The 26,271-nt window shown below is 44.2% G+C and overlaps 2 protein-coding genes across 3 annotated transcripts in view; one reads left to right on the plus strand and one right to left on the minus strand.

Annotated features, from left to right (window-relative positions):
• NUFIP1 (nuclear FMR1 interacting protein 1) overlaps positions 1–10,912 on the minus strand; it is a 66,769-nt gene extending 55,857 nt beyond the window's left edge. Inside the window, exons 1-3 of the mRNA XM_069758256.1 lie at positions 10,407–10,912; positions 5,979–6,052; positions 4,549–4,656 (exon numbers count right to left, since the gene is read on the minus strand). Of these exons, the coding sequence (XP_069614357.1) occupies positions 4,549–4,656; positions 5,979–6,052; positions 10,407–10,617 (393 nt within the window). The 5' untranslated portion in view covers positions 10,618–10,912. The remainder of the gene's footprint in view (positions 1–4,548; positions 4,657–5,978; positions 6,053–10,406) is intronic.
• Positions 10,913–10,984: 72 nt separating this feature from the next.
• GPALPP1 (GPALPP motifs containing 1) overlaps positions 10,985–26,271 on the plus strand; it is a 64,621-nt gene continuing 49,334 nt past the window's right edge. The window contains exon 1 of one of the 2 annotated variants that reach the window (XM_069758257.1): positions 10,985–11,137. In XM_069758257.1, the coding sequence (XP_069614358.1) occupies positions 11,065–11,137 (73 nt within the window). In that variant the 5' untranslated portion in view covers positions 10,985–11,064. The remainder of the gene's footprint in view (positions 11,138–26,271) is intronic. The other variant, XM_069758258.1, reaches the window with a different exon arrangement.

The following is a 26,271-nucleotide window of genomic DNA, read 5'->3' on the forward strand; positions in this document are numbered from 1 at the left end:
TATCAAAGTCTATGGTCTTGATTCATCAAAACTGTTCATAAAACGCTTTTAAAAACGGAACTTGTCAGCAGGATTGTAACGAGTAACCTACACAGTGTCAGGTCCGCACCGTCATACTGATTAAAATGATGAAATCAGTCTTGGGGTTGTTGTTTAATCTTTATTTTCAGGTTTCCGTTAATGAGATGCTCGTGCTTTGTCTTCATATGGTGCTCTGCTTGCATACTTATCTGTATTGCTTATGTCATGTCTCTGATCCTGTAGTGACCTTCCCTCCCCCCCATTTTACATACTGTAAGGCTGTGTGCACACGTAGCAGATTTTTTGCGTTTTTTTCGCTATAAAACCGCAAAAAAAATGCTCACATTAAGCATCCTATTTAATAAAATGCAATCCGCATTTTTTGTGCACATGCTGCATTTTTTTTCCTGAGTGGAATCGCATTCCAGAAAAAAAACGCAGCATTTTCATTAAATTTGCGTTATCGCGGGGATTCCACACACCTAGGAATGCATTGATCTGCTTACTTCCCGCATGGGGCTATGCCCACCATGCGGGAAGTAAGCAGATCATGTGCGGTTAGTACCTAGGGTGGAGGAGAGGAGACTTTCCTCCAGGGACTGGGCACCATATAATTGGTAAAAAAAAAAAAAGAATTAAAATAAAAAAATCGTAACATACTCACCTTCTGATGGCCCCGGAGTCCTCCCGCCTCTCAGAGGTGCACGCGGCAGCTTCCGTTCCTATAGATATTGTGTGTGAAGGACCTGCGATGACGTCGCGGTCACGTGACGTCATCGAAGGTCCTACACACACACACACACACACCCCATCTATAGGAACTGAAGCCGCTGAGGAGATTGGGACGTCAGAAGGCGAGTATAACTATTTTTTTTTTTTTAATTTTTAACATTCTTTTACTATTGATGCAGCATAGGCAGCATCAATAGTAAAAAGTTGGTCACACTTGTCAAACAGTATGTTTGACAAGTGTGACCAACCTGTCAATCAGTTTTCTAAGCGATGCTACAGATCGCTTGGAAAACGCTAGCATTCTGCAAGCTAATTACGCTTGTAAAAGGCTAGTTTTCTGCGGGAATATGCATGCCAATTCCGCATGCGAAATACCCGCGGCAGGAGTTGCAGAATTGCCGCGGAAATTTCCACGGCAATTCTGCAACGTGTGTACTTAGCCTTAATGTTATGGTTTGAAGAAAAAAAAAAAATTACATTTCATCATGCAGGCACTGGTGCCTGTGCTGTAGCATGAGTCTTATTTATAATATTTATTTATTATTTTTATTTTGTAATATAAAATTGCATAAGAAAAAAAAAAAATTTCTTCCTCAAAATGGCACGGCCATGCTTACGCAGTAGCATAATTCGGAACATAATCGATATTTGCACAATGCGAGATTGAGCACAAATTGTGCTGCTTTTGACATTTTCATGCAAGTTTCGCCCAGCTTCTCCAAAATGGAGACACCTGCTTGTCTAATTTAGGACGAGCTGTGGCATACCTTACGCCACTTTTTAAAACACACCTGGATCATTAATAAGCATGTGCTTTTGACTCCACCATAGCCCCTGACCAAGACTGGCAATGACAAAGCCAATATAAATGAATTGGGTCTATATGTATTAAATCGCAGATCTCAACTTCAAACAGCGCGATTTCATGAATTGTGGACAAATGCATGGACAAGTGTGGTCACATGATGTCAGGAGTGACCTACCCTATAACGACTTGCAGCCATCACACTGTCTAACAACCAAACAGGTGTAGACTATCAAAGACACTGTAAAAAATGAGGGCAGGGAAAGCAGTGGCCATTTTAGGCTTCTACAGCCTACAGCAGCGTTTGTCAACTCCAGTCAACAAGAGCCACAAACAGATCATGTTTCCAGGATTTCCTTTGTATTACACCTGGGAAACCCTGAAAACATGATCTGTCGGAGGCTCTTGAGGACTGGAGTTGGGAACACTGTCTAGGGAGAGGAGGCATTAATCAGTCCAGTGGACTTTTGCAGAGCTGAACATAGAAAATGGGAGTGCTAGTCTGTGAATAATAATTCATATATTCAGCTAACACAGGGAGATAGAGATCGGAAACACGCAGGAGCTACAATGTTTGACTGAATTCATTGATCCATTATATACTCCAACATGGCACCTTATTCAGCCACTTATGAATTTAATTACACAATTTTTTTCATTCTTGAAGTACTAAGATGGAAGTGTCCAGTCAGTCCTACTTTTACGGCCGGGATCCGGAGCGTGAGCGTGCAGCTCCATGAATTGCTGTGCGGCTGCACGCTCTGCTCCTGAGTGCCGGCACCAGAGCTGGGTTTTCACCTACGAGACTCGGCCGTATCTCGCGTATGTGTGATCCCGGCCTACTACTGAGGAAAAATACAGAAACCTGAAATCTTGTTTGTCTGAGAAAGTGCGCTTCCCGACTTGGGAGATGACAAGCCATGAGGGAAATCTTTTACATTTCTTTTGGACACAAAATTACATTTTGACTACATTTTTTCGTGTTTTAAATAGTCCAATTTCACACTAGAGCACACTGCACAAATACTGTGCCTTGTTGGATGTTGGCTTTGGCTGCTCGCCATCATCCTCCTTTGACCTACTGCGTCATTCACTTTGCTGGGCGAAATTTTGCGCCTGAGCAGAGAAATCGCGGCTTGTCACGGCTCATGTGCCAGAAAGACGTGAGACAACGTATGCACACTTATGCTTTTGGCTCTGCCAGCCGTAGGGCAAAGCATAATGCATAGGAGTGAGCCTTCATTTATTTGCGCAGGCGAAAAATTTCACCCAGCAAAAAAAATTTTGTTGCCTTCTCCAACCTATTAGCCAGTGAAAAACAGACCGCACATGCATAGCATTCAAGTGCTGTCCAAATTTTTCATAGGCCCATAGACTAATTGCCAATTTTGATCCAACTCCTGTATCAATATTTGACATGTCTCTGTGATTTCATATGGACGAATTGGTCAGAGGAAAAAAAATATATATAAAATCGGACATGTAAACAACCCCATAGACAATGGTAGGAAGAAGTACTATAAGTGGGAAAAACGGATAGCGCCCGCACATGAAAACTGTTGTTTGAATGATCCCTAAGGTGGTCTTTGCTTTACAGTGCTTGAAATGTGTTCGATACCATCCTAGGAGACCTGAGAATGTAACGTTTTGGGAAATTATAGGCTTCGCAATATTGTAATCTGCAGCCAGTTTGCTGTTAACCAAATTATGAAAAAAAAAAATTAAGCTGTAAAGTTAGAATTTAAAAAGACCTGATCATCTCATGATACCGGTTGTAGTTCAGTAAGACAAGCATCTATTCAGCTTTTTACACATGAGGAGACCTAGACTTTATGTAATTGATTTTACAGCTTTCCTATTTGGCTTCTTTATCTTAATTTGGTGTCAAAAAGGATTTTATTAAAGGTCACCACTCACCATTGTGCTCTAAACAAAGCTAGCAGAAGCCACTTGACATTAAGGTACATTTATAGAGACATTTGTTGGGAACATAAACGTGAAGCTTCGCATTTATAAGACAAGAGACAATTGCCTTCTGGTCAGCTTCTAGGGCTTCTCACTCCTTGAATCTGGAGATTCTTGTAGCCCAAAAGTTCTAGACACAGGTTTTGGTGCAAATATATACACCCACAGACCGAGCAATAAGCTTTAGCCTTTAATTCTCCCATGTGTCAGTAATCCTATTGCACTTCTACAGTAAACCGCACATCACAAATCTATAAGTCAATTACTTACAGTATTTTAAATATTTCAGTAAAATGAGAGGTGGAAAAAAAAAAAAATGTCATCTGTCTTAACTTGGTTTTAAAGAAAGAAATGATTTGCACTGGTGCATTGCTGAAAAGGTATTGACGCTCAAATAAACAGACACCCTAAATATGAGAAATAGACTGGGTGCATATAAACTCTCCAAAAGTGTAATTATATCTACCCAAGAAGGGTAGATAATAGTGACGAGCGAACGTCCTCTGATAAGGTCTTAGTTAGCACACAAGCGTGCTGGTTGAGTGACTTTGGCGTACTCGAAAAATATGTTTGACCCCTGCGGCTACATGTCTTGCAGCTGTTCGAAAGCCACAACGCAGGGATTGTCGACCAAAAAGGAAGTCCCTGGACGTTTTGCGGCTGTCGAACAAGTGTGAGACATTTAGGCGCGGGGACTCGAACATATTTTTTGAGCACGCTGAAGTCACTTGGTTAGCACCAGAGCATGCTCATATAACACCTTATCTGAGCACGTTCCCTCGTCACTAGTAGATAAGTTATGCCCATAGAAGACATTTTGATTTGTGATTATAGCTGTGGAAAGGTATAATCACATGCAGCATACCTTGGCTATAATAACTGTTGGCCAAGAGGGTCACAAAATAGAACCTGCAACAATCAGCTGAATGGTAGGCTAAAACATAGCTCACCCTGTGCAGATATTCAACAGTACACCACCTACTTACAAAAAATTATTGAATTAAATATTGGCATCATGACTGTACCTTAATGTGTTGCGAAATGTGTTCCTCATACTTTTCCTGGTTCTTAAAGCCTCGATCGCAGGTGTCACAGTAATGCGCGTATACAGGTTCTTTTCTCCTCTTCTTCCTCTAAGAAATTCATAAAATATCAACCATCTAGCTTAACTAATTAACCATTATCTATGCATAGAGAAATTAAAAGTTAAAAGAATATTTGGCTCTATGAAAACTGGAAAGGGTTTTTCTTAGTGTGACAGGGCAGCAAAGCAGGCAAGTGATTACATTGCACAATTCCCAGGATACAGACTTCTATAAATTAGTAACCACTGAGCCGGCACGTAACTTTTTTTCTGTTGGAACAGGGCTAATTGTTAGACATCGACTACCTCAAATGAAGTGATCTACATGGATGGTGGTGCAATAAATATTACTCCTTATTACTGAAGCCTGATAATAACAATATAATAGATGGAGAGGATGTGACAATCACTGAAGACCATATTTGTAGTTTGACTTTTTGCTTCCCCCCATTATAGATGGATGCACCAGCATGGCTGAGAAGAAAGATCTTCAGGAATGATTTCCAGTAGTCTCTACATCCAGATCTGCTCCGACAAAGATCAGCAGGGACCCATTGGAAGAACGGAGGAGGTGTATTCTGAATTTGAAGATTGCTGCATTATGGGTGTGTCGATACGTAAACAGCCATTAGTGCATAAAATAGGTAACACTGTACCCTTTGGTCCCAGAGCTCAACTGTAATGGACTAAATTTTAACATAAATCAGGGGACCCCCAACCTGATGGTTGGGAGCCACATGTGGAGGGTGGGGTCCATGATGTGTGGCTCGTTACTGTCTGATGCATTAGTACCGGGTCTAGTGAACAGTTTTGAAAAGCAGGTCTTCAGATGATGACTTCTTTGAGTAGACCCCACAGAAAAGTAGATTTGGATGCCAACATAGTGGGCGTAGGAATGAAGAGAAATTGAGCATGGTAAGCCGGAGACAGGATGATATCGCCCATCAGAAGAGCACTTGAGGCTGGATGTGACAGTGTGGTGGGAGTGCTTGGCGCAGGAACGCTCAGATATAAGTATACCGCCAAAAGGTCTCAGTGTGGTTTTGGTGAAGCTCTGATTACATACCATAAATGGGGGCTTCGAGTGTCCCTACTGTGTGATAGGAGCTAGATCTCACTCGTTAGGGGGCTCTGGATATGGCTTGCGACCACCTCTCAGCTTTCTGTGGCCCTGAAGGTAGAAGGGGTTGAGGACCACTTATATGTACAGTTTTAGCGGAGCTCTTGATATCAAAACAAACCTATATTTTCTTTTAGTGTGCACAATGCAAGAAGACTATGAAAAAAAAGTTATAACGGAAGTGTTGCAATCTTAATTAATGATATTAAAATAACATGCTGGCACTCAGGGGGTTATACAGGATACTACACCTTGTCTCCTCTGTTCCCATGGCAACCATTTCCATCTTGCACATGCTGACTCTGGCCATAATGCCAAGGCCCCCCTGAAATTGGAAGTAAGAATGGTATTATGTAATATTAGATGTCCGACGGCAACAATACATTTATCACAGGCGCCGCGCTCAGGTCTCCATAGTAACAAAAACCTTTTCTCATTGCAAAAGGAAGCCTGGAATGAAGTGTTATGAGCGACATAACTCTCTCATTAGACTCATTCAAATATTTTAACGCCATTGTAATCCAGGGTTGTCGCAGATATTACCCAAAGGTTATCAGCACAAACAGCATGTGTCGTGTAAGAGAGTATATTCCAACCTATACCAACACCACAACACACACGATATAGCATTAGAAATGAGCAGAGGCATGTGGAGCATCGGCGATCACCTATCGGGCATACATAATGCACCACTAGTCATCCTGCACCTGGAGATATGCAGAAGAGCGCCATCACCAACACAAACAAAAAACTCATCTTATTGTTTTGGGGGAAATGTTTTAGGATCGAGGACAAGGAATACGTACTAATTTATGTTCTAAGGTTACAAACCCAACGGGCTTAGAAAATTCCCATTGATTTTTAGGGTCTGCGGACACCTGTAACATAATACCCCCAATTCCCCCCTGTCCTAATACTTTGGTGGATCCACATTACAAATCAATGGCGTCCACCAGGAATCGCTGAAGTCAGAGGCGCAATGTGTCAAGCAGAGATCCGTGGTTACAACCAGAAGCCACAGAGAAGCCTTTCGTACTTTCCACTGCTGTCTGTGGGGGGGAAAGATTAACTGCCCCCATATCGGGTACAGTATTCTGCCCACCTAGTATCAGGATGGAGCTCAGACAATGGAGGCACAGATGTGAGATAGAACTTTTATAGAGCTTCTTGCGCAGCCTCCATTGTTCTCATCTGTAGTTCCAGCAGCCTTACAGTAATATTCACATATGATTGGTGCAGTTATAGTAACTTATTACACACCAGGAATCTCTGCTCTGCAGAAACAGGACTACATTTTATACACAGTAATTCTTTATGGGCAATTTTTCTCAACAATTCAGGCCCCTCCACACAAACTGATGGCATTGCAGTAACCCCAAGACTATGGCCACACATTGTTTTGCCTATGGCCAAGTTCAGACTAGGCATTTTTTATTCTAATTTTCAGCAGCATTTTACAGTACCAGCAAAGCCTATAATATTTCAGAAATCTCATGCATACATTTCTTTTTTGTCATAAATATTTTGTGCTTTGCATGTTTTTTTGAACATGGCGCATGTCACTTCTTTCAGCGTTTTTTCAGCCATTGAAAGCAATGGGTGTTGGAAAAAAAATGCTGACAAAATGAAAAAAGAGCAAGCACAGCAGTCTATGACAGCCATTTATTATTTTGTGGGTTTTCAGGTTAACCATCTTGTCTTGGTCACCAGAAATGGCAGATTGGATTAGTACTGTTTCATTAAATTAGTGATGCGTAAAAAGTAAACACTGACCAACAAAGGTGGAATTAAACAATGCCTGTGCCTGGCTGTAGGATAGACTCACTGGCAGACCAAAGTGTGAAAGCTCAACAGTGTCCTACAAACTCCATGCACTGCCAAGGTCTGAGGTACATTATTCCAGACCACGTCACCTCCCCCAGCTGATACATTTGTATGGGAATTTTTTCCAAGAACTCAAGTCTTGTATTGGTGACTTGTGTTCATGCTTCTGGGGTGGAAGCAAAGCTGAACTTTCCAAGATCCCGAAAAATGCACCAATAACAAACCAAAACGTTTTTGACATCACTTCTCTTTGGTCAAGAGTGCAGGGTTTACTACAGAAAAAAAAAAAACACAGCAAGAACACCTAGTGTAAACTTAGCCTAAAAGCACATCATGAGCAGAATGCCAGTACCCCAGAATCAAGACACCTGCCCTGTACCATACAAGGGCCTGAGAATCTACATTCTAGGGCCGGGGTCATGGGAGGTCGGGGGGAGTCACAATGAACTCTGGTGCATTGGAAAAGCTGAGAGATGACTACCTGCCATCCTCTCCTTTGAAGCCATTTTGAAAGACGGTCCCCAATACACAGTCAGCACATCAGATTAAAGGCAATTAGGGTTAGTAAACTCAGGCGTTATGCGACCATCTGGGCGCGCTCGTGTATTATGTTCTAGGCCCTGCATCATTTATGGCTGTTAGACTGAGCACGTGGAGGTTGTCTGTTAGTGAATCCCCGCATGTATTCAGTCTGTCTTAGGGTACCGTCACACTATACGATTTACCTACGATCACGACCAGCGATATGACCTGGCCGTGATCGTAGGTAAATCGTAGTGTGGTCGCTGGGGTGCTGTCACACAGACAGCTCTCCAGCGACCAACGATGCCGAGGTACCCGGGTAACCAGGGTAAACATCGGGTTACTAAGCGCAGGACCGCGCTTAGTAACCCGATGTTTACCCTGGTTACAAGCGTAAAACTAAAAAAAAAACAAACAGCACATACTTACATTCTGGTGTCCGTCAGGTCCCTTGCCGTCTGCTTCCCGCACTGTGACTGCCGGCCGTAAAGTGAAAGTACGTCACCGCTGTGCTCTGCTTTCACTTTACGGCCGGCAGTCACAGTGCGGGAAGCAGACGGCAAGGGACCTGACAGACACCAGAATGTAAGTATGTGCTGTTTGTTTTTTTTTAGTTTTACGCTTGTAACCAGGGTAAACATCGGGTTACTAAGCGCGGTCCTGCGCTTAGTAACCCGATGTTTACCCTGGTTACAAGCGAACGCATCGCTAGATCGCATCGCTAGATCGGTGTCACACACACCGATCTAGCGATGCCAGCGGGAGATCTAGCGACAAAAGAAAGTTCTAAACGATCTGCTACGACGTACGATTCTCAGCAGGATCCCTGATCGCTGCTGCGTGTCAGACACAGCGATATCGTAACGATATCGCTGGAACGTCACGAATCGTACCGTCGTAGCGATCGAAATGGCAGTGTGTGACGGTACCCTTAGGCTACTTTCACGCTTCCGTCTTCTGGGCTCCGTCGCAATCTGTTGTTATGGTAAAAAAAAACGCATCCTGCAAATGTGCTTGCAGGATGCGTTTTTTGCCCCTAGACTTATATTAGCGACGGATGGGCACACGTCGTGCGACGGATCTGTCATGTTTTGGCGGACGCGACGCACATAAAATGTTCAATGTAACTTTTTTTGTGCAACGTGTCCACCATTTCCAACCGTGCATGTGTGACCGGAACTCCGCCCCCTCCTCCCCGCTCATCACAATGGACAGCGGATGCGCTGTAATACTGCATCCGCTGCCCACGCTGTGCTAAATTTAGCACAACGTTTGTCGGGCCGACGGTTTGCGACGGAAGTGTGAAAGTAGCCTTACAGCCACAAATCATGCAGCGACTAGAATATAATACACGAGTGCGCCCAGATGATGGGAGAACACCCGGCGTGCTTGGATAGGATGGTATCAGAGCACGTTCGCTCATCCGTATTCTCCAGAACGCGGCCCACAGACATCTCTGCTGAAGGAAGGTTATGTCCGGAAGAACAAGTAGATCAGCAAAATAGTCACCTAGTAGAATTAGGGGCAAGAACAGAAGCAAAAGTAAAGTAATTCTGGGGGAGGGGGTTCATACAACATATTCAACGAAACTGGACGAGATTAGATTAATGCTAGTGCGCCAATAAACAACAAGTTACACATCATGTATTCTATACATAACACACAGATGGCATTCCCAACAAGAAGGGACAGCGATGACCCGGCCTTACCATGGAGGCTGGCACCACACACAAGTACTGGCTCTGATAAAGCCATGCTCACATGATCAGTATTTTACAACCAAGTAGAACAGAAGCGTCACCACTTCTGGATGTATCACCCGCTCCACAGATAGTGAGGTAGAATACGAGGCTGAAGTTGGTTTCTTATTCGTCGGTTTCTTATTCGGCAATTTTTTCTTTTCTGTTTTTTGCATGTTTAACAACTAAAAATAAGCATCACAATAATAACATACAATGCAGAGAGGAGCCCTGATGTAAATACGCTTAAAAACGGATACAAAATTAATAAAACTGGCCGTTTTTAAGCGTATTCACATTAGGGCACCTCAGTGCATTGTAGGTTATTATTGTGATGCTTATTTTTAGTTGTTAAACATGCAAAAAAACAGAAAAGAAAAAATTGCTGAATAAGAAACTGAACGAATAAGAAACCAACTTCAGCCTCGTAGGTAGAATACACTGCACGTGTGCCCGTGGCCTCCCACCGGAGAGCAGGCATGGTGCACACAGGGCGGCACCTCAGCCGTTACCGCACCACTATGTAGAAGCAGAGGTACATTAATAATAATGGGGGGAGTGTAAGATCTGCTGGGCTCCTGGCAGAGCACCCACCTGAGCGCTGCGGTCCGTGCTGGGCTCCCCACTGGTGCAATCCTCCATACCAGGGGGCAGGCGGCGCCCCTGTCGTCCACAGCCCATGATGCCCGCTGCCCGGCGGCGGGGGCCAGAGTCCCGTGTGCCCGGGATTGGCGATAGCGGAGAACGCCGGTGGCCGGAGCACAGGCGGAGGGTAAGCTGCATGCTGCTCCATAACGCCGTGCATGTGGCGCTCACTTCCGGGGGTCAGACTTCGCCTGGACGTCAGCGGGCGAGGCTCGTACAGGCCGCCGGCCTCCTCACTCTGCACATGCGGCCGCTCACACACGAGATGTGGCGGACACGTGAAGTAGTACGGTGTTATACAGCGTGTGAGGAGAGATGGGAAGCCCGAATCAAATATGGCGGAGTACGCGCAGAGCCTGTGTCACGTGATCGTCTTTGGAACGCAAACGTCATTTCGAAAGCGACCAACTCTCAGTTTTTGGCCTACGTTTGCCTTTTGTCTGTCCCGAGAACACCGTGTAGTGTCCGTATAGAAAGATGAGACCGGTGAGCTGGTCAGGAACAAGCCCTCATCATCATACGGGTCACTGCGCTGGCTGCGACCTACTGTAGGGCGGAAGTGCTAGCGCAATGTAGTGACGTCACGCTGAGCTCTCCTCTGCTCAAGATGTCCCGGGATGTGATCGGTCCGGCTCTGCCGCCTGGATTCTGCGGTGGTAACGATGAAGATGACGGAGAAGGTATACAGAGACATTGCTGAGCACCCAGAGGTGTCCGCGCACTCTGCGGTCTCTCTGACCCATGGTCCCCAGCATGGGGCTTCTCCGACCTGTGGTTCTCCAGCTGCTGAGCAGTTACAATTCCCATCATACTCTGACAGTCACAGACCATGGCACGATGGGAGTTGTAGTTCCACAGCCGCAGAGCCCTATTTTGGGGAGCAGTGGTGATCATAGCTGTGTTCCTGTGTTAGTGTAGGGAGCCTGCAAGTCTCCTCTCCTAAAGCCTTGCAGCTTTTCTTGTGCTCTGTAATCCCTGCCTAGATGCGGCTGAGATCCGCTGACTGCCTGGTTACAGTGTGGCTGCACCAATAAGTAACCTTTCAGAATAAGCCGACATAACACTGTGTCTGGCCACTATTTGCCCTGGGTCTTGCAGGGACTTCTCCACAGATTTTTAGAAGCAGAAAGTGTAATTTGAAGGCAGATCTGTAGACAGATTTGAGCAGTTTCCTAGAGTGAATGATGCGTGCAGGGAGATATATGACTGATATGTAGGGGATGATAAATTTTTCATCGTGGACTATAAGGGTACCTTCACACTGAGCAACTTTAGAACGAGAACGATCCGTGACGTTGCAGCGTCCTGGATAGCGATCCCCTTGTGTTTGACACGCAGCAGCGATCAGGATCCCGCTGTGACATCGCTGGTCGTAGCTCCCCTCCGTCCTCCTGTCCGCGCCCCCATGCTTTCATTTCCTCCCCCTCATACTTACCGAGCCTCCCGGTGTCCGTCCGTCTTCTCCATGGGTGCCGCCATCTTCCAAAATGGCGGGTGCTTGCGCAGTGCGCCCGCCGAATCGGCCGGCCAGCAGATTCGTTCCATGTACATTTTGATCACTGTGATAGGTTTTATCACAGTGATCAAAATTAAAAAAAATAGTAAATGAACCCCCCCTTTATCACCCCCATAGGTAGGTACAATAATAAAATAAATAATTTTTTTTTTCCACTAGTGTTAGGGTTAGGGTTTCGGTATGTGCACACATATTCTGGTCCTCTGCGGATTTGATAAATCCGCAGTGCAAAACCGCTGCGGTTTTACAGCGGTTTTTCTGCGGACTTCACTGCGGTTTTACAACTGCGGTTTTCTATTGGAGCAGTTGTAAAACCGCTGTGGAATCCGCAGAAATAAGTGACATGCTCCGGAATGTAAACTGCGTTTCCGTGCAGTTTTTCCGCAGCATGTGTACAGCGTTTTTTGTTTCCCTTAGGTTTACATTGAACTGTAAACTCATGGGAAACTGCTGCGGACCCGCAGCTGCGGATCCGCAGCATTTTCCGCAACGTGTGCACATGCCCTTAGAATTAGGCTATGTGCACACGGGGTGGATTTGGCTGCGGATCCGCAGCAGTGTTCCATCAGGTTTACAGTACCATGTAAACCTATGGAAAACCAAATCCGCTGTGCCCATGGTGCGGAAAATACCACGCGGAAACGCTTCGTTGTATTTGCCGCAGCATGTCAGTTCTTTGTGCGGATTCCGCAGCGTTTTACACCTGTTCCTCAATAGGAATCCGCAGGTGAAATCCGCGCAAAAAACACTGGAAAGCCGCAGTAAATAAGCAGGTAAAACGCAGTGCCTTTTACCTGCGGATTTTTCAAAAATGGTGCAGAAAAATCTCACACGAATCCGCAATGTGGGCACATAGCCTTAGGGTTGGAATTAGGGTTGTGGTTAGGGTTAGGGGTGTGTTGGGGTTAGTGTTGTGGTTAGGGGTGTGTTGGGGTTAGGGTTGTGATTAGGGTTATGGCTACAGTTGGGATTAGGGTTAGGGGTGTGTTGGGGTTAGTGTTGGAGTTATAATTGGGGGGTTTCCACTGTTTAGGCACTTCAGGGGTCTCCAAACGCAACATGGCGCCACCATTGATTCCAGCCAATCTTGCGTTCAAAAAGTCAAATGGTGCTTCCTCCCTTCCGAGCCCCAGCGTGTGCTCAAACAGTGGTTTACCCCCACATATGGGGTACCAGCATACTCGGGACAAACTAGGCAACAAATATTGGGGTCCAATTTCTCCTGTTACCCTTGTGAAAATAAAAAAATTGCTTGCTAAAACATCATTTTTGAGGAAAGAAAAATGATTTTTTATTTTCACGGCTCTGCGTTGTAAACTTCTGTGAAGCACTTGGGGGTTCAAAGTGCTCACCACATATCTAGATAAGTTCCTTGGGGGGTCTAGTTTCCAAAATGGGGTCACTTGTGGGGGGTTTCTACTGTTTAGGCACATCAGGGGCTCTGCAAATGCAACGTGACGACCGCAGACCATTCCATCAAAGTCTGCATTTCAAAAGTCACTACTTCCCTTCTGAGCCCCGACGTGTGCCCAAACAGTGGTTCCCCCCAACATATGGGGTATGAGCGTACTCAGGACAAATTGGACAACAACTTTTGGGGTCCAATTTCTCCTGTTACTCTTGTGAAAATAAAAAATTGCAGGATAAAAAATAATTTTTGAGGAAAGAAAAATTATTTTTTTATTTTCACGGCTCTGCGTTATAAACTTCTGTGAAGCACTTGGGGGTTTTAAAGTGGTCACCGCACATCTAGATTAGTTCCATGGGAGTGCACCTATAAATTAACGGAAGCTGATGCCAAAATTCAAATATTTTAAATAGAAATCTCTTTATTCAATACATAGAATTAAAAACATATCACACTAGAGATACATATGCATACAAAACAGTACCGCCATATAGAGGTGACCAATAACAGGAGTATATACACAATTTCCAAATATGTATGGTTGTTGGTTTAAGCTGACATCGAGGCACATATCAAGAGCCCTTGCACAGACAGTATCAAAGTCCAGGCGAGATCCATTATAATATAACGGGGGTATAAAAAGTATTAAGTACCATACTCATGGCTACACACCTAATCTCATTCCCTTTTAAATTTACAACGTTCAAGGAATAACGCCAATAATAGGACCAATGTACATAGCTATCTTAAGTGAACATCCATATACATGATTGCCTCACATAAACCTCAAAGGCCAGCCCAAGTAAGTAAATAAGGGTTAATACATAACCTGTATATGCGGCACCTTCCCCGACGCGCGTTTTGCGTTCCGCTTCTTCTAAGGGGGTCTGTATACAGCTTCCGTTAATTTATAGGTGCATTTGAATTTGGGAAGTGCCATGTGTGTAGCCAATCCTTATATAGGTAGTTCCATGGGAGGTCTAGTTTCCAAAATGGGGTCACTTGTGGGGGAGCTCCAATGTTTAGGCACACAGGGGCTCTCCAAACGCGACGTGGTGTCCGCTAACGATTGGAGCTAATTTTTCATTCAAAAAGTCAAATGGCGCTCCTTCCCTTCCGAGCCCTGCCGTGTGCCCAAACAGTGGTTTACCCCCACATGTGAGGTATTGGTGTACTCAGGAAAAATTGCCCAATAAATTTTAGGATCCATTTTATCCTATTGCCCATGTGGAAATTAACAAATTGAGGCTAAAAGAATTTGTTTGTGAAAAAATAGTACTTTTTCATTTTTACGGATCAATTTTTGAAGCACCTGGGGGTTCAAAGTGCTCACTATGCATCTAGATAAGCTCTTTGGGGGGTCTAGTTTCCAAAATGGGGTCACTTGTGGGGGAGCTCAAATGTTTAGGCACACGGGCTCTCCAAACGTGACATGGTGTTCGCTAAAGATTGGAGCCAATTTTTCATTGAAAAAATCAAATGGCGCTCCTTCCCTTCCGAGCCCTGTCGTGCACCCAAACAGTGGTTCCCCCCCCACATATGGGGTATCGGCGTACTCAGGACAAAGTACAATAACTTTTGGTGTCCAGTTTCTACCCTTAGGGAAATAAAAATTTGTTACTAAAAGATCATTTTTGTGACTAAAAAGTTAAATGTTCATTTTTTCCTTCCATGCTCCTTCTGCTGCTGTGAAGCACCTGAAGGGTTAATAAACTTGTTGAATGTGGTTTTGTGCACCTTGAGGGGTGCAGTTTTTAGAATGGTGTCACTTTTGGGTATTTTCGGCCATATAGACCCCTCAAACTGACATCAAATGTGAGGTGGTCCCTAAAAAAAAATGGTTTGTAAATTTTGCTGTAAAAATGAGAAATCGCTGGTCAAATTTTAACCCTTAACTTCCTAGCAAAAAAAAATGTTGTTTCCAAAATTGTGCTGATGTAAAGTAGATATGTGGGTAATGTTATTTATTAACTATTTTGTGTCACAGAACTCTCTCGTTTAACAGAATAAAAATTCAAAATTTGAAAATTGCGAAATTTCAAAATTTTAGCCAAATTTTCATTTTTTTCACAAATAAACGCAAAAATTATCGACCTAAATTTACCACTAACATGAAGCCCAATATGTCACGAAAAAACAATCTCAGAATCGCTAGGATCCGTTGAAGCGTTCCTGAGTTATTACCTCATAAAGGGACACTGGTCAGAATTGCAAAGAACGGCCAGGTCATTAAGGTCAAAATAGGCTGGGTCATGAAGGGGTTAAATGGAACTTGGCTATAGATAAATGCTGTACAAAACCACAGTCGGAGCCTGGATGTACGTTCTCAGCCAGGTACGTTTTTCCCTGAAACACTAAAGCATTTTAGAGAAAACGGAGCTTGAAGAGCCATTGGTGACTATAGCATGGTCCCTGACTAGGCCAGTGTGGTCCCTGACTGGCTTCTCCCTGGTCATATTGTTCTGTCCCCACATAAGGCGATTTGATGTGTAGCTGATTGATAAGATTCTGTAAGCTTTTTTATCCCTACCTCCATATCCAAGATGATGATCATGACCAGCACAGATTTCGCGGCCATAGATTTGAATGTAGAATTACAGCGTGGGTACCAGTGATGAGCGAACGAGCTCGGATACCCTGCTGTCAGAGGCTGCTCGAGTGTTATCCCAGTGTCTCGGGAGTGCTCGTGTATTATGTTCGAGTCCATGCGGCTGCATGTTTTGCTGCGGTAGACAGTCACAACACATACGGGGATTGCCAAACAATTGTTTTGGGAAAATCTTCTCAACACTGTTAACAGGTGATCGCTGAGGTTTCAGGCAGTTGGACTTCCAGCAATCTTGTCCCAAGTGGATGTATCCGCCCGTTATTCACCTGATTTGTAGTTGAATCTTTTGTAGCATCTGGCAGCCTCTCCATTTTTAGTCCCCTTCATTTCCATCCCCTGTACTACCTATGCCAAACATTGTATGCTGTATGCAGTCATCAACAGTACGTTCACCTATAGGCTGACTTGTATTTCCAGTGTATGAAAACTGGTCCGTTTTTCTGTCCAAAAAAAGGTCTGATTTATAATTTTTATGCTATTTTACGACCTATGTTCCCATAGAATTCAGTGAACAGTCCATACTATTGCGTTCTTTGGTCGACAACACTTATCTCTGAATGGGTTAACAAAATCAGGCAAGACGACTGACCCCATCAGCTTGTGCAAAAAAAAAATAGAATAAAAAAATCTATAGTACGAAAATGAAAACAATTGAAAAAAATGTTCTGTATCAGTACCAGACTCTAAATCTGCTATATTATGGAGGTAATACATTCTCTTCATTCATAAGCTTTCTATATGCTGCTATCTGGAAATGTTTTTTTATACTCTGTCTATAGTGTTATATAATGATCTCGTAAATGGAAGCCGGCGCTAGGTATCCACTGACAATTACAGCAGATGGTCCTGGGCAATGTGCCACACACATCACATATTAAGAGGAAAAGCTGCATTAGCTGTGCCAGAATGTGAAGTGTCCCTGCGGCATTCACAAGCTGCTGGAGGCATATCACAGAGTGGCGTGTAACCAGAGGCTACCTCCTGTAATTGGGCATTCATCCTTGGGCATCACGCAGACTGGCCGCTTATAAGGATGCATGGCCGGCCAGCTGCTAGACCTATGTAGGTATGGTAGAAAGGCCGCAAGCATCTGTGCTTACATACTGAATATTCCTATTTATGTGGGATTAATAATTATTCATCACTTTACATATGTTATATTAACAACAGAATATTCTGCATATTCATCTGACACGAGATGGGGCAGTACAGAACTTAAGGCCACGCAAGCGTATGTCACAGTCCGTATATGGCTCATAATAGTGTATATAAAGAACATGGGTACTTGTTAATCACCGTTTTTGATTAATAAAAAAAAAAAAGCATAAAAGCCATCCCACCACAACATCCCGATTTGAGTACACCTTGAGGCTGGTGGGAAGGTTGTTACACTCTTTTTACTTTTTTTTTTTAATCAAAAATGGTGTTAACTACCGTAAGTATCCTATGTTGTTTATATGCATTGCTACTTTTGCTTAAAGGTAACCTGTCACCAGAAAAAAACGCTATTAACCTGCAGATGTGGGGATAATCCACAGGTTTACCCATTTACGACCTATGACGTATAGGTACGTCATAGGTAGCCTCCCTCTCTTTGATGCCGGTTCCGGCGTTGTGCCCACATCTTTTCTGGCACATGACAGCTGATCAGAATCTCCCTATTTATCAAAATATAAAAAGAATTAACCCAATCTTTAAACGTCGTAACGGAAAAGAAAAATCAAAACACCATAATTACGTTTTTTTTTGGTCGCCGCATTACTGCAATCACAGACTAGCAAAACATCTTCTCTACACCAAAATGGCATCAATAAACGCATCAGCTCGGCACACAAAAAATAAGCCCTCACCCTGCCCTAGACCCCGAAAAGGGGAGATGCTACGGGTCTTGGAAAAGGGCGCCTTCTTTTTTTTTTTTTTTTTTTTTTTCTTCATATAAATTTTGTTTGTTTTTTTTTACCAGTTTAAATAAAAAAAAAAAACTATACATGTTTGGTGTCTGTGAACTCGTAATGACCTGGAGAATCATATTGGCAGGTCATGTTTAGAATTTGGTGAACATTGTAAAAACAAAAAAACGATTGTGGAATTGTACTTTTTTTTTTGAAATTTCACCACACTTGAATTTTTTTTCCCTTTATCCAGCACACTCTATGGTAAAAACAATTCTCATTCAAAAGTACAACTTGTCCTGCAAAAAACAAGTCATCGCATGGCTATATTGACAGAAAAATAAAAAAGCTATAGCTCTGGGAAGAAGGGGAGCGGAAAAGGAAAATCCTAAGGTGGTGAAGAGAGTAATACCATTACTAACCTGTCTGGCGCTGGCACTTAGCCAAACGCTGCTGGTAGAATATGACCTTTATTCCCCATGCACCGTTGCGGGTTCAGTCATTGCTCTGAGTATACAGAGCGGCCGCTGTAACCGCTCCCCCGTTCAGGGCCTAAACTGGCGCCCTCGTGACTGAAACCAGAATAAAGTTCATTTTCCCCCTGCATCGTTCAGCTAAGTGCGGGTGCTGGGCAGGTTAGTAACGGTATTAACCTGCAGATTATCCCCAAATCTGCAAATTAATCTCATTTATTCTGGTGATAGGTTCCCTTTAATTACTTACAGCAGGGTATATGTTTATTAGGTTTTACACATATGAGGTTGTAAGTAAGTGTTGGGAGACACGTCGCCACACCGGACTATAAATGGTGCTGACATAGCGCCTGTGCATCATTTTCAGGTTCTATACTGGAGGTGGACACCCACATGCAGTCTACTACATCTGAGTGGCCGCCTCCAGGAGACGTACACTCCCGAAAATGATGCAAGTCAGAGAGCACGTTCGCTCTGCCTGCACCATTATAGTTTATAGCCCTAGTGGCGCATACGTATGAGTCCTGTTTTGTAGGGGGGTTCAGATGTAAGCTCAGACGAGTCCACTAAACAGGTGCCAAAACACAATGTGAAAGCACCCTTATTGCATTTCTGCCCAACTCTCTGTAGTTGTGAAGTGTACAGAAATGCCAAGAGTGTTACAGCGCCCTAAATAAGGCCCAAATGATGCAAACTGTTAATTGATGTAACAGGCCAAATGATGAATCTTTATATCTGAGCTCACCAGTGTGCCAAAACAACAGTTTACGTCCACATATATGGCATTTCCGTTAGTGAGAGAACCCAATCGGAGGGGTTCTCCAAAAATGAGTTAAATAACGTCCCTAATTGAGTTGAAAATGCAGCCTTTCCTAGTCATGTGTCAGTACGAGCTGCAGACTGACGACAAACCGCTCCCGAGACCTGCGTCTCAACTGACAAGAGCTGTATCACACATGCATCATTTGGAGGTGGGGAGTATAGATGTCACATGCAAAGTAATTGAAGAAATATGTTTTAACACACACTGTGCTCTGTGAGGAGATCTACAGCCTCATCTTCCTACTTTGTAAGTCTGATAACTATAAAGCTGTGCACAGAGACCAACTGCGCCCAGCTGGAAGACAAATATATATAGGAGAGGATGAAAGTGAATATAACCAATATACACTGCTTAATATGGCAGCTGCTGATTAAGGTGTATGTGATACAGCTCCTGTCAGTTGAGACACATGTTTCAGAATCTGAAGAGGAATTGACTGACAGCAGGGCTGATGCCAGGCACAGGAAGCGAAGTAGAAAAGCATAAAACATAGAAAAGGTGTATGGGGGCCTTTGGGTCATTATCATTAGACATATATGGCAAAAACAGTAACTGAGTTAGGGTAGTGGACAAACCACTTTAAGTGAGAGCTGTATTTGTGCAAAAATTGAAATTTACCTTTCTCATCATCCATTGGACATTAATATATTCGATAATCACTTAGATAAATTTCTTGAGGGGTGTAGTGTCCAAAATGTGGTCATTTTTTGTAGAAAGAGGGGGTCCTAATCTGATGGTATCTCTCTCTCTCTCCTCCCCGTCATACTCTCCCTCCTCGCGCTCTCTCTCTGTCCTCCCCGTCATACTCTCCCTCCTCGCGCGGTCGCTGCACGTCCCTGCATCTCTGTTGTCCCGGTGGGGCAACTCTTCCTGCATTCAGCGGTCACGTGGTACCGCTCATTAAGGTAATGAATATGCACTCCATGCCTATGGGAGTGGAGATGCGTGCATATTCATTACCTTAATAAGTGGTACCACATGACCGCTGAGAAAACAGGAAGAGCTGCCCCACCGGGACAACAGAGATGCAGGGACGTGGAGCGACTGCTCGAGGAGGGTGAGTATGATATAACAGCCGTCGGCTTCTGCTGCTGCTCTGCCTCTCCCCCCTCCCCCGCTGGCTTTCTGGACATTGACTTGTATAAGCCGGGGGGGGGGGGGGGGAGGGGGGCGTTTTCAGCACACAAAAAATGTGCTGAAAATGTCGGCTTATACACGAGTATATACGGTAATTTAAATGAAAGCATGAGATACTAGTGTGAGACATTTTAACAAAGAACAGTAGAATTAAGCTTTGTCTCCTTACAAACACATTTTCTGCAGCTCTCACAGCTCTGCTGTATTGCCTGTGAGATGGAAGTTGAGGGGAACCTGCAGATGTGTCCGGTATAATCACACACAGCTCTGCAGTGAGAACAGGAGAGTAGTGAGCGAACATCACGCTGTTACCCGTTACATGTCTCAAACTGGTAATGTCCCCTTTTATGTACTATATAATTATCCAAGGGTCACTTCTGTCTGTCTGTCCTTCTGTCACGGTTATTCATTCGCTGATTGGTCTCGGCAGCTGCCTGTCATGGCTGCCGCGACCAATCAGCGACGGGCACAGTCCGGAAGAAAATGGCCGCTCCTTACTCCCCGCAGTCAGTGCCTGTCGCCCGCATACTCCCCTCCGGTCACCGCTAACACAGGGTTAATGCCGGCGGTAATGGACCACGTTATGCCGCGGGTAACGCACTCCATTACCGCCGCTATTAACCCTGTGTGTCCCCAACTTTTTACTATTGATGCTGCCTATGCAGCATCAATAGTAAAAATATGTCATGTTAAAAAAAGAAAAACCTGCTATACTCACCATCCGCCGCCTTTCCCGCTCCTCACGACGCTCCGGGGACCGCTCCATTGCAAGCGGCAGCTTCCGGTCCCAGGGCTGGTGTGCGACAAGGACCTGCCGTGACGTCACGGTCATGTGACCGCGACGTCATCACAGGTCCTGCTCATACCAGCCCTGGGACCGGAAGCTGCAGCTTGCAATGGAGCAATCCCGGGAGCGTCGCGAGGAGCGGGAAAGGCGGCGGATGGTAAGTATAGCAGGACTTCAACGGGCCTTCGAAAGGTGAGTATATGTTTATTTATTTTTTGTAAGTCTCTATACTACGTGGCTCTGTGCTGTATACTCCGTCGCTGTGCAATATACTACGTGCCTGGGCAATATACTACGTGCCTGGGCAATATACTACGTGCCTGGGCAATATACTACGTGACTGGGCAATATACTACGTGACTGGGCAATATACTACGTGGCTGGGCAATATACTACGTGGCTGGGCAATATACTACGTGGCTGGGCAATATACTACGTGACTGGGCAATATTATACGTGACTGGGCAATATTATACGTGACTGGGCAATATTATACGTGAGCTGGGCAATATACTACGTGGGCTGGGCAATATACTACGTGGGCTGGGCAATATACTACGTGGGCTGGGCAATATACTACGTGGGCTGGGCAATATACTACTTGGGCTGGGCAATATACTACGTGGGCTGGGCAATATACTACGTGGGCTGGGCAATGTACTACGTGGGCTGGGCAATGTACTACGTGGGCTGGGCAATGTACTACGTGGGCTGGGCAATGTACTACGTGGGCTGGGCAATGTACTACGTGGGCTGGGCAATGTACTACGTGGGCTGGGCAATGTACTACGTGGGCTGGGCAATGTACTACGTGGGCTGGGCAATGTACTACGTGGCCTGGGCAATGTACTACGTGGCCTGGGCAATGTACTACGTGGCCTGGGCAATGTACTACGTGGCCTGGGCAATGTACTACGTGGCCTGGGCAATGTACTACGTGGCCTGGGCAATGTACTGCGTGGCCTGGGCAATGTACTGCGTGGCTGGGCAATATACTACGTGGCTGGGCAATATACTACGTGGCTGGGCAATATACTACGTGGCTGGGCAATATAGTACGTGACTGGGCAATATAGTACGTGACTGGGCAATATAGTACGTGACTGGGCAATATAGTACGTGGCTGGGCAATATACTACGTGACTGGCCAATATACTACGTGGACTGTGCAATATACTACGTGGACATAAATATTCTAGAATACCCGATGCGTTAGAATCGGGCCACCATTTAGTTTATAATAATCTCTGGAGGTAGATTCTCATGCAGATCAGTGTTCGGCCCATAGACCTTAACAGCTCATTTACGTATCAGAAAGAAATGAATTTCTCTGGCATAAGACATCGGATCTCGGATATTAAGGTATCACTTTATTCAGCTTCCTATGACTTACATCCCCATATAGGCGGCTTAGGAGAGGTTATCCTACTTACATATTCCATTTTACGGCAGAAAACTGAAAATGTTAAAAATTACACGTTTTTCCAAATATCTCTGGAAATTTTAATTATTTTCACTAGGGTTGAGCGAAACGGATCGTTCATTTTCAAAAGTCGCCGACTTTTGGCAAAGTCGGGTTTCATGAAACCCAACCCGATCCCTGTGTGCGGTCGGCCATGCGGTACGCGACTTTCGCGCCAAAGTCGCGTTTCGTATGACACGCTTGGCGCCATTGTTTCAGCCAATGAAGGAGCGTGGGCAGAGTGATGACATAGGTCTTTGGGGCGTGGACGCCTATCGTCATCTTGTCGCTTGTGCGCTGTAGCGATTTGCAATGTGTAACACCAGCTTTTCTTTTTTGTAAATTCTTGATTTAGAGTGAAGACTGGGAACATTACATACAGTTTATGAAAGAGTAAATAAAAGTGTTACCGATTCAATAATGACAAAATGTAAGCCCAGACTGACAACAGTGGGAAAAGGAAGGAAAAGAGAAGGTAAAAAGGGGAGGGGAAAGGAAGGACGAAGGAAAGGGAAAAGGGCCTGGGAGGAAATGACAAGGGGAGGGAAAAGGGGGAAGGGGGAGAACAAATAACATAACAGATCATGCACACGTGAACTTAACGTCCAATAATATACAATACAGTAGTTTAGCCTCTCAAAGAAGCAAGAAACAATGCAGTTAAGTAGCAACCTTAGGGCACCTCGGATCTAAACATTTTCATGGGGAGCCAATTCGAGGTAAAGCGTTCATGGGCATGCGCTTCCCAGCTTGAGAGTTCCTCCAGTCTATAAATATGGTCAATTTTGTTGAACCATTCTCCTAGTGTAGGGGGATATTCACTCTTCCACCGAGTGGTTATTAAAAGCTTTGCCGCACTAAGCATTAGGGAGAGGAGGCCATGTCTAGATGGTCTAAAATTATTTGTCGGGCACGAGAGAATAGCCTCAACAGCCATAAGATTAGTTTTAGTAAGTTTTAATTTTTTAAGTGTTGAGTCAACTCCCTCCCAGAACTTTCTAATGATAGGACATTCCCAGAATATGTGTGAATGGCTTCCTTGGACAACCCGACACCTCCAGCACAAGTCGGAGTCAGGCAAACCAAGATGAAGAAGCTTGACCGGCGTCATGTGCCATCTGGTTAGTATCTTATATGAGTTCTCCTGAAGCAGGATGCAACGAGAGAAACCTCGGGCAAACCTCAACATCTTAGAAACCTGGTCATCCGAGAACGTGAAGTTCAGCTCAGATTCCCAAGAGTATATGAAAGGGGGTTTAAATGGTAGAGAAGGAGTAATGAGTCGGGAGTACATGCGCGATATGACTTTATATCTGGTTAAACTTGTCTTAAACATAAGGTCCAGCCACGACCAGTTGGACTTGTGTGGGAACCGATCTCTGAATTGAATAAGTATACGTTTGATGTGATGTTCTTGTAAAAAATTTCTCGGAGATGCCAAGGTATTTTAAGGCCAGGCGTTGTTTTTGAGGATTTTACCATCGTAGAAGCTAGAGAGAGATTCCATAGGGAGCTTCGACCACAGATTATAATAGTCCACAAAATTAGGATCAATTAAATATGGAATGGTTGCGATAGGGGTTAAGGATGATGGGAATGATTCTGGAGGCAAATCGTTCATAACAGAGCGTCTTGTATGTAGGGTTGCTAAAGTTATTTCATCTAAACCTAAAAAAGACGCTGGCTTTGAGCGCGACCACACGAATGGGATTCCCCTCCTGTCCAATAAAGCAGTGTCTACCGTGTCAATTATGTCTTTCTCTAGGCTAACTGCCATTCTCAGCCATCTGCTTAAATGTATGGCCTTGTAGTAGACGTGAGGGTCAGGTAGTCCCAAACCACCACATGAGATAGGGTATGACAATAATTTAAAAGGTAGCCTGGCTGGTTTATTTCTCCATATGAATTTGGATATTAAGTCTTTATATTTTTAAAGAAAGTGAGGGGAAGACGAATGGGTACCATGTTCATAAAATACAATATCAGAGGCATAAGATAGGCTTTAAATACATTGACACGTCCTATCCACGATAATGTGGGCAAATTGTATAATTTCATCTGCGCTTCTATTTTCTTAAGTAAGGGTGAAAAATTGGAGTCGAATAGGTTTATGGGGTCTCTGGTGATATGGACGCCCAAATATTTAATTGATGACGTGGACCAGGAGAAGGGGGTAGGTTTACGCAAATTTGTTCGCTGGGAGTCCGGTAGGGTGATGATGAGTGCTCCTGATTTAGTGTTATTAATTTTGAAGTTTGATAATTTGCCAAAATAATTTAGTATATTGATGATGATGGGAAATGCTTCTAGCGGGTTGTAAATAAGAAAAAGCAGGTCATCCGCGAATGCTAGTATTTTTAATTCCAATCTACCTATCCGTAGTCCCTGAACTTGATTATCTTGCCTAATTCTCTGTATTAGCGTTTCTATAACTAGTATAAATAAGGGGGATAAGGGACAACCCTGCCTGGTGCCGTTACTGATGATAAAGGCGTCTGATAGAACACCATTCACTCGGACTCTGGCAGTGGGGAGAGAGAAAAGGGACAAGACCGCTGTGACATACTGGGGAGGGAAGCCAAACCTATGTAAGACCCTCTCCATATATCTCCAGCTTACTCTGTCAAACGCCTTCTCGGCGTCAGTAGATAGAAGGGTCAGTGGTAAATTCCTCTTTTTAACGTACATTATAGATTGAAGGACTTTAGTTGAATTGTCCCTTCCTTCTCTACCCCGCACAAAACCCGCCTGGTCCGAGCGAATCAATCTGGGGAGTATGTTACCTAAACTAGTTGCTAAGAGTTTTGCCCATAGCTTCGTATCCGTGTTGAGGAGTGATATAGGCCTATAGCTAGAGCAGGAATTAGGGTCTTTCCCTTCTTTTGGTAACACTGTAATAAAAGCTTCTAAGGCTTGTTTTGGGAGTGGTTGCCCTGCTAGGAAAGAATTAAATAATGTTACTATATGGGGTAGAAGGGCTTTTATTAATTTCGTATAATAAATGATGGGGAGGCCATCGGGGCCCGGGGCTTTCCCATTAGGAATACTGGAAAGAATCTCCAGTACCTCTTCAGGAGTGATTGGGGCCATTAGAGAAGAAGAGTCCTCCAGGGACAAGGAGGGGAGTTTCAAGGATGATAGGAAGGTGTCTATTGTTTCCAGAGCTGTACCAGGATCTCCCATGTCTTCAGGTGTATCTAAATTATATAGATTCTCATAGAAGCATTTGAATTCATTAGCAATGTCTTTGGTCTCAGAGATAACCAGGCCATTTGAACCCTTCAGCTGTGTGATGAAAGTACGTCCCCTGCGCTTTCTCAGAAGAGAAGTCATAAGTTTGCTTCCTCTATTGCCGTGAAGGTAAAACTGCTGTTGGCTTCTCATATAAGCCTTAGCTGAATGTATGTTCAAAAGATCTTTCAGTGATCTTCTGAGTGAGACGAGTTCCGTCTGATATTTATCTGTTTGAGAACGTTTGTGTAACTTTTCCACAGAGCCAATCTGGTGTAAAATAGCCATTACCTCTTTGGACCTTTCTTTTTTCAAATGTGAGCCCAGGGCTATAAATTCTCCTCTCAATACCGCCTTATGAGTCTCCCAAACCAGAGACATGGGAGTGCCCGAAAGACAGTTCTCTTTGAAGAAAAGATTGATTGAGGTGGAGAACTTAGTCACATAAGAATTAGATCCCAGTAGAGTTTCATTTAG

Source organism: Ranitomeya imitator, chromosome 3 (assembly GCF_032444005.1).
Source record: "Ranitomeya imitator isolate aRanImi1 chromosome 3, aRanImi1.pri, whole genome shotgun sequence".
Taxonomy (NCBI): Eukaryota; Metazoa; Chordata; class Amphibia; order Anura; family Dendrobatidae; genus Ranitomeya; species Ranitomeya imitator.